This window comes from Halichoeres trimaculatus, unplaced genomic scaffold (assembly GCF_033239565.1).
Source record: "Halichoeres trimaculatus isolate MK-OKI-2021-1 unplaced genomic scaffold, fHalTri1.1 fHalTri1_scaffold_7, whole genome shotgun sequence".
NCBI classification, from domain to species: Eukaryota; Metazoa; Chordata; class Actinopteri; order Labriformes; family Labridae; genus Halichoeres; species Halichoeres trimaculatus.
This window is the reverse complement of record NW_027437185.1, coordinates 23,209,931-23,218,600: the sequence shown is the minus strand read 5'-3', so window position 1 is coordinate 23,218,600 and position 8,670 is coordinate 23,209,931. Positions and strand designations below refer to the sequence as shown.

The 8,670-nt window shown below is 40.7% G+C and overlaps 1 protein-coding gene across 1 annotated transcript; it reads left to right on the top strand.

Annotated features, from left to right (window-relative positions):
• Positions 1 to 791: 791 nt before the first annotated feature.
• Positions 792 to 5,484, top strand: adra2db (adrenergic, alpha-2D-, receptor b). The gene has a single exon (XM_074674932.1). It carries the CDS (start codon positions 1,136 to 1,138, stop codon positions 2,414 to 2,416), a length of 1,281 nt encoding a protein of 426 aa, XP_074531033.1. The 5' UTR covers positions 792 to 1,135; the 3' UTR covers positions 2,417 to 5,484.
• Positions 5,485 to 8,670: the final 3,186 nt, after the last annotated feature.

Genomic DNA, 8,670 nt, shown 5'->3' with positions numbered 1-8,670 from the left:
AACTGCTGACTGTGGGTTGGAATGAACATTATCACTAACAGTTTAGCCCCTGTGTTGTAGAGTGATACTGATACTCTCCTGTTTATCTTTCTTCTGCTCTTCTTTCCTTTTTCTGTCTAACAGTTAGGCTCCTGTGTCCACCATGACTATAAAATGAGTCATAGAAATTGTTTTCAGCAGAGAGAAACACAGTTTTACCCCTCCTCACTACTCAACTTCATCAGTTGGCATGGTGTTGTCATAAAGACCTAGACGTGCCATAAATCAATCTGGTCCTGGTCGTCGACCTGACCTGGAAGCAAAGAAGTGGCAATTTAAAATAACCTGTAACTAGCAATATTGGCACTGATAATCTCATTTTGGAGTGTGGATTAGAGTCAGGAACATGGACGGGAAACTTTTTCAAGATCACGTTCAAACTCCTCACAGCCCCTTTAAATTATAGATCAAATGGTTGCAATGAAGCACAACAGTTTTCTGCAAGCACAGTCCTGTATTTGCTTCACTTCTCACATGTTTGTTATGCTGAGAAAATTTAAGCGTTTAAAGTAAGAAAGCAGCAAAGTGTGACAACCCCAAGGCCCTGCCTGAAGAGAAACATTTCCTTTTCAGTAGAAATCTTAAACCCATATGTTTGAATAATCCTCTCACTCTTCCTGCCTCCCAACTCTCTCTCTCTCTCTCTCTCTCTCTCTCTCTCTCTCTCTCTCTCTCTCTCTCTCTCTCTCTCTCTCTCAAGTTTAAGTTGGGCTGGTCCTCGAAATGATGTCACCTCACTCCTGTAGGCATTCATTCCGCCCGCGAGCATCTCTTTTCAAAGCGCAAAAGCAGCTTTACGCACGGTGATGTGACAGCAGAGGGGAAGCTTGCCTCGTTGTTGTGACGTTTCGTGAAACTTAGTTTACCCAGCGGGACGATTTGTACCACTCATGATGACTGCTTTCCTTTTTGGGGAGATACATTTCTACGGGTACTGTTTCTTCTGGGAGCTCAGTGGTGTTGAGCAGGAGCGTTACGCACGACGTGCCTCCACGCGTTAGTGGAAAGCAGCTGAACGCACCTAGTCTTAGCTGTTTTAGGAAAGACAGGGGTGCGACACAATCAACATGATACGACGGGACAAACAAGAGCCGGAATGGATTTAACCCAGTTAAATCTGTCTGTGGAAAACATCTCTAACGATGACAATAACACGGACGCACCGTTCGCCTTGCCACACACGGTGTCAGCCACAGTGCTCATTATTGTGGTTGTTTCTGTGATTATTTTGGTGACAATTGTGGGTAATGTGTTGGTGATTGTGGCGGTGCTGACCAGCCGGGCTCTGCGTCCGCCCCAGAACCTGTTCCTGGTCTCTCTTGCATCGGCGGACATCCTGGTGGCCACACTGGTCATCCCTTTCTCCCTGGCCAATGAAGTGATGGGACACTGGTACTTTGGGAGTACTTGGTGCGCTTTTTATCTGGCTTTGGATGTCTTGTTTTGCACCTCATCCATCGTGCACCTGTGCGCCATCAGCCTGGACCGCTACTGGTCTGTGACAAAGGCTGTCAGCTACAACCTGAAACGTACTCCAAAGCGCATCAAGTCCATGATTGCTATAGTGTGGATAATTTCTGCTGTCATTTCCTTCCCCCCTCTTCTCATGACCAAACACGACGAGCGTGAGTGCTTGCTGAACGATGAGACCTGGTACATCCTCTCCTCCTGCCTGGTGTCCTTCTTTGCTCCGGGTCTTATTATGATTTTAGTTTACTGTAAAATCTACAAGGTGGCCAAGCAGCGCTCGTCCACTGTGTTTGTGGCCAAAAACGGACTGGAGAGGCAGCCGTCTCAGTCAGAGACTTGTTTTGTCCGGAAACAGGACCGGTTCGAAATGGAGAGTCCGAGCAGCCAGAGCTCCGGCAGTAACCAACCAAAGCAAGGGGAACTGGATGACATTGACCTGGAGGAGAGCTGTTGTACGTCGGACACCAAACCCCGCAATAATCGCTTCACAAAGAGGAGAAAGGTGGAGGGGTCGGACTGCTGTCCTCCACAGAACTGCCGCCTCTCCTGGGCTTCTGCCCGTGCGCTACAGCTTTACCCGGAGCAGCAGCAGAAGAACCAGGCTCGGAGGCAGCAGCTGGCCGCCGCCAACAAAACTAAAGTGGCCCAGATGCGGGAAAAACGTTTTACCTTCGTGCTGGCGGTAGTGATGGGGGTGTTTGTTCTCTGTTGGTTCCCCTTTTTCTTCACTTACAGCCTGCGTGCAATCTGCAGAGAGAGCTGCTCCATCCCTAACGCACTTTTTAACCTCTTCTTTTGGATTGGCTACTGTAACAGCTCCGTGAACCCCATCATATACACTATTTTCAACAGGGACTTCAGGAAAGCCTTTAAGAAAATCATTTGCAGGACTTCAAAAAGAACATAAACACGGAGCTCTTTGGACAAATGTTCCATTTGGCCTCATTTTCCCAGCAGTGCCGAAAAGGAAGAAATGCTATTAAACATCTTATCTCAGCTTTCTGTTTCCCCTACCAAGATGTTTTTATGTAATTACTGTCAAACTTAAAAAACTCCAGTCTTGTGCACAAATACATCAAAAGTCTATGAATAAAATGTAAAGTTGAGAAAACAAGTGATTAATATTTGTACTGCTTTAGCTTTGCTGACATGGTCAGATATGAAAATAATTGAATTTATGCAGATGGGGTTTAATATATGGGTCAGTGTATAATATATCCTGCAAACCTGAACCTTTGAAGGAGAAATCCTTGAATTGGATCAATCTTTTATTCTGCAGCAAGCTGGAGAAAAACTGCTACAGAGAAAATTGAATGCAGCTGGATTCCTGTGATGGAGGCTGCTTCAAAGTGGGTGTTTTGTGTTGAGATATAAAGGAGATTGATCTGCACCATCTATAAGACATGAGCGGAGGAATAAGGGAGCAAGTGTTGCCTGTGTGTGTGTGCGTCATGGAAGGAACATTAAATTAATTCTTGGAATGATATAAAGATTTTTTATTATCATGTGCAGAATGCTACATTGTTAAAATATTTGGCTACTAATTCAGATTTATCTTTTCCTGCTGCAGTGGTGCTCTCTCCGCTACTTCTTATCACTGAACCCTCAAACTTACATAAGAGTCTAATCTCACAGCCTGACCAAAAACATCACACTGGCTCACAGCAGAACAATGACTGAGCTGAGGCCAGCGTGTTCTAAATCTGCTGGATAAATCTGTGTATTTCATTTCAACACCTTAGGAAATAAAACCTTGTGGGGTTACAATTCTGCAGCATAACCCGGTTTCAGAGTCATGGGACAGGGATAATTTTTGGTTACACTTTCCAGGAAAATTAACCCTTACAATACCAAAAAAAAAAAAAGTAATAATTGAAATTCAATTTTCTTTTTGTTGATGATAAAAAATTTATAGCAAAAAGAGGAAAAAGTCTAATTTGACTGACTGGGAAAACCACAAGGAGGCAGGAGAAAGATGCTCACATGTGACACAAAAATAAAATAGTCCTGCCTCCTCGATCTTAAAAATAACATCTCTGGACACAGTTATCGCCAGTGGAGCTGAACTTACATCTAGCTTCAAATCTCCATGATTCATTGAAGGATCTTTAAATATACTAGGCAAGCTTGAGACTGTAATCCTCTGCTTTATAACTCAATGTCTGTGCATAAAGCTCTCATGGAATTATGCTTTTAACTTTGATCTAATTTTAGATGTATACATGCTGGAGGAAATGTGGTTAGATTTAAAGGATATACATGAACCGCACTCTTGCTATACAGCCTCAGACTGCGGCTAGTTCATGATGCATCTGGGATAAAAACATTATGAGAAATGTCAAGCTTGCATGCGAAGCCCCATGCTTCTCTGGGAAAACTTGGGTTAGTGAGAAGACGGCTGACCAGCTCCGTATCAGCTTATTGTCTTCATGGGGGGTGCACTATTTATATCCTCCTAGGAATGTCTTCAAAGCACTCCTACGGCTTACTGGCGCCTTGCCAAAGATAATCATCCTGTCTGATGGGTGTCACACTTAAAAAGAATCCCAAAAAAGTTTCATGAAATGTTTTTCTCCCTATGCTGATGAGACTGTTGTTAAAATATCATCAAGGGACACATTATGCAAGGTGTATGCATGCTTCCTTTCTTTCTTGATGAGTGGCATCATTTTATTCATGAGGACAATTCGACAGAAGTAGGGCTTGTGTGAAGAAGGAAGGAGATGTTATCTCAAAGGGATTCTCAAACTCTTGAAACAAATGAAATGTCTGGGCCAAGATGCATTGAGAAGAAGCAGGAAAATTAGCTTTCCATCCTCGTATTCATTTTGAAGACTTACAAGGTGGAAATAGTGTTAATTGGTATATGTGTTATGTAATGGGATGTTGACGTGTTACATGTAGCTTAATTTCTCCAGGGAGCACAGCCATCACTCTTCATACTAGTTTCATTGTCAGATGAGGAAATATTTACAGAAACACTGCTGTAATTTTCATCTCTATTGTATGCTGATTACTATCCAACAGGACAAGCTAGTCCCTTGTTAAATCTTGCTTCCCAATTCAATTATCTTTTTAATCAACTGCTCCACATGCAGCCACAGTGGAGCATGGCACTTTTAGTTAGCTGTAATGTTTTCTGTCACACACTTCAGCTGTGTGACATTTTTTATTTCACCGGGCAGAAAGATTTGTAAACTATAATGAGACTTTCTAATAATAATAAAAAAAAAATTAAATGCCCCCCCAACCATTATATACGGTAGCTGTCCTGAGAATTTTACAGTGCTAGATGAAAACATCAAAGGTCTAGTTCACCATAAACTACTACTTTGCCCAAGAAGTTTGAAGACATGAAGACATGAAGCATCTTTTCACCCTTCCTTTTCAGGTCCAGAAAAAATCTCCCTGAGTTAAGCTGGGGTCATTTTATCTGATCTCATCAGGGAAAATCAGAATAGCTAAACTTAGAGACTTGTCATGTAAATACAGTTTTAGTCTTTTGAATCCGTACATCTCAAGGTGAACTATTTGCAATTCTACCTTCCTTAAACCTTAAATGTTACTATTCTGTGTTTGATATAAACAAAACATCTGGTCACACCAGCCAGGCACAAATGAGATCCACGTCGCTCAATCCAATTTACTTTTTACCACCTGAGTTTGTTTAGATTCTAAGGTACATTGAGTAGAAATGGTAATATTTAGTGACATCTAGTGGCAAGAGTCTACACTGAAATGCTCCTTTGCTCACTCCTGTTGTCAGATACGCGATGGTGGCCTTTGAGGACCAAAAGCTCATGTGATGCAGGATACATGTGACTCTCCATTTGTCAAAATATCTTTGTCTTCTTGAAACTGGTGCATTTCATTCGGCCACTGACTAAATACAGAAACACTTGTGCTACCAGTCTATCTGTTTAATACCACTGTAAAAACATTGCAGTGCAAAATGGCATCGTCTGAAGAGGGACCTGCTCCAAACATACTTATGAATATAACACTTAATGTCTCCCTGTTCTGTTCAGCTAAATGATGCCAAATACAACAAACTGCACGGAAATATCAGTCATGAGTTACAATCATATAATGGAAAAAAGGATGGATGAATGAATGAAAAGGACTGATGGATGGATGAATGGATGATCGATTTAAGTATGTATGTATGTATTAGAGCCCAACCGATATGGAATTTTTGGGGCCGATTGCCGATGCCGATTCTAGGGGCAAAAGGAAGCCGATACCCAATATATCAGCCGATATCCAATATACCTGCCGATATCCGATATATCGGCAGATATATATAATAGATTCATTGATGTACACAGGATATATACTGTATATTGACACAAATTATTATAATACCCATATGATTCAAGACAGAGACAGAACACTATTAAATTAAAACAAGGAACTTTAATTATAAAACTGTCAACATAAGAACTGTAGTTTAAACCAATGATAAATAAGAACAAGCTGTAAACACAATAATAAATAAAGAAGTCAAACTGTAAACACCTTAAATAAATAAGTCAAACTTTAAATACAGTAAGTAGAAAAAGAAGTCAAACTGTATATACACAACGAGCAACTTGCACGACGTTAAAATGGCGAATTATAGTCTTACATTAGATAACGGTGGACGTGGGAATTAACAGTAGCATTTATCTCTGTTTATCTCACAAAAAAGCAACTAACACAACATTAAAACACTGTTCTATAGTCTTACATTAGATAATGGTGGATGTAGGGGGCGGGCACTCAGGCAGTGTGCAGCCCAACATACAGACACACAGGAACAGGAGCGACAGGATCGCCGCGGAGCAAAATTTTTTATAATCGGCTACATTTTGGCCGATGTTGATTAATCAGTGACAGGCATAATCGGCCCGATTAAGTATGTATGTATGTATGTATGTATGTATGTATGTATGTATGTATGTATGTATGTATGTATGTATGTATGTATGTATGAATGGATGGATGGTTAGATGGATGGATGTTGGATTGTTAGATAGATAGATGGATAATTTCATTGATTAACAAATGATATGGTTATTGAATATGATAACTTTCTGGCCACTAAAATGAGATATCTCACTATTTATCAGATGACAGAAGAGAAATGCTTCACTATCAGCATTCCAAAAGATAAAATCAGTGTTATTTGTTCACTGTTCATTCAAGGACCTCTTCAGTCTGCACCCCCACCCTGCAAGTGTCTTATTTATAACTGCCAACAAAGTTTGAAGCTGAGTTCAGGAAGGGAAGCAAAGCTTCCACGACCCTCATCCTCCCAAATCCTCTTTTGAAAGCTTAATGAGAGCAACAGACTAACTGGAAGGAGGCAAAATATTTCCTGCTGAAGGATGCAGGAGGAAAGCTTCACTTATGATCTCTTCAAAGGAGAGGAAGAGAGGGTCAGAGCAGGTTGCAGGTTTTGTTTAGGGTCAGTAAAACAGCGTAGGCAGACTATCTTTAGTCAAAATAGCTGGTAGAGATGTTGTGACAATGTTTCTTTAGAGTGCAGTGCCTCTTAGAGAGAACGACAAAGAGAGAATTTGCCTGTTGTCCTCTGCTACATTACCTTGTTTGTCAGACACAATGCGGCAGCTGCAGGTAATTGCTTTTTTCAATTGTCTCTAACAAGATAAGGGTAGGATGAGCAAGGCCAAAACTCATGTCAATCCTGGGAAGCTGCGTATGTGGAAAGGAAGAGCCAGTTTGTCATTGGTGTAAATCAGTGGGTGTCGCTTCAGCTTACTGTCTCCAGGCCATCTTAATATATTGCCATCTTCACCGCAAGCAGCCAGTGTATGACTGTGAATGTCAAACTAAATCAGAAACCCGCAGATGACAGATCACCAGTCTTTGTGCTTGTGTCTCTGTACTCAAACAAATGCTGAAGTGCATCCTCCACACATCTTATAGACCACGTGAGAGGATGCTTTGCTGCAGCATCAACCCTCAAGATTTGCATCTTAAATGTAACAAAGATTTCCAGTTTTTCTGTGTATGAAAAGCCTTTCAACAGATGCACATCTACTATCGTCCAGAAACAATTCAAAGAGAGCAGTGAGTCACACTGTTTCACTGGGTGATAGATGGCCACATTGAAATCAACATGACACTGTAGCTTATGCTGAACAGAGACAGTCCTGCTGCAGTAAATACTCACGAAATAAAAGCACACAAAATCTAATTGAGTGGTATTTGCTACAAACTGCTGCCAAGTGCTTGAAAATAACTGTGTATCTTTTGAACAAAACATTTGTATTCTGGGGCAACTTTTCATGACTAATGCTTTCTATTTGTGAAAATAGCTCAGTGAGAAGGTTTAAAAGAATGACTAGTGCATTGCAAGTTTCTTTTGTCAAACATTAATAAATGTTTTCATCAGCCTAATCATTGAAAGCTATTGATTTCAACCTGGTGTTCTGACCAAAACCTTCTGTTTGGGTCGTTAAATGTGCAACGTGACTTTTTCTGCAAGTGAAATAACTTCAGAGTTGATTTATGATTTTCATTGTGTTAAAAAACATCTTTGTGCAGCTTGTACACCTAATATAAATATAAATGTCTGTTTTGTTCTGTAATCTGCTATTTGTCTTTTCCAATCGCAGAGTACATAAAAGTGTTGAAAGTGGGCTGGTTATTTTTAGAGGAAGCATTTGAGTAAACAATAAGTCTTTGTCTCAGTTTAGTGAGAAAACGATTTGAATGAAAGGAGTTTTCCAAGTTTTTCTGTGTACAGTATTTAAGGATGCTATGGGAAGGATCTGTTTTGATTGCCCTCCGTCGCCACCCTCTGGCTTGGAGTCTCTGCACAGTAGTATATTACTTTTAGTGAGGTGAAGGCTAGAGTTAAATGGAGACCAGATCAAAACAAATTTTCTTTGTTCAAGACAACTTTTTACTGGATACAAGGCGCCAAGGTAAGGTATTTATCAGTACAGTTACATAGTGCTATGGTTTGAAACGTGACATCAAACAAACATTGTAGCAGCCGGCTATATGTTAGCCTGGTGCTCCAACATATATGAAGGCCTACATGACAACAGGTAAACACTGTCAGTTTGAAAGAAGTTTAGTAGCCGTCTATATTTAGCGCAGCTGTTAGTCCGGTGCTCTTAAACAAGTCTGTAATGTGTAAAGTTAGTA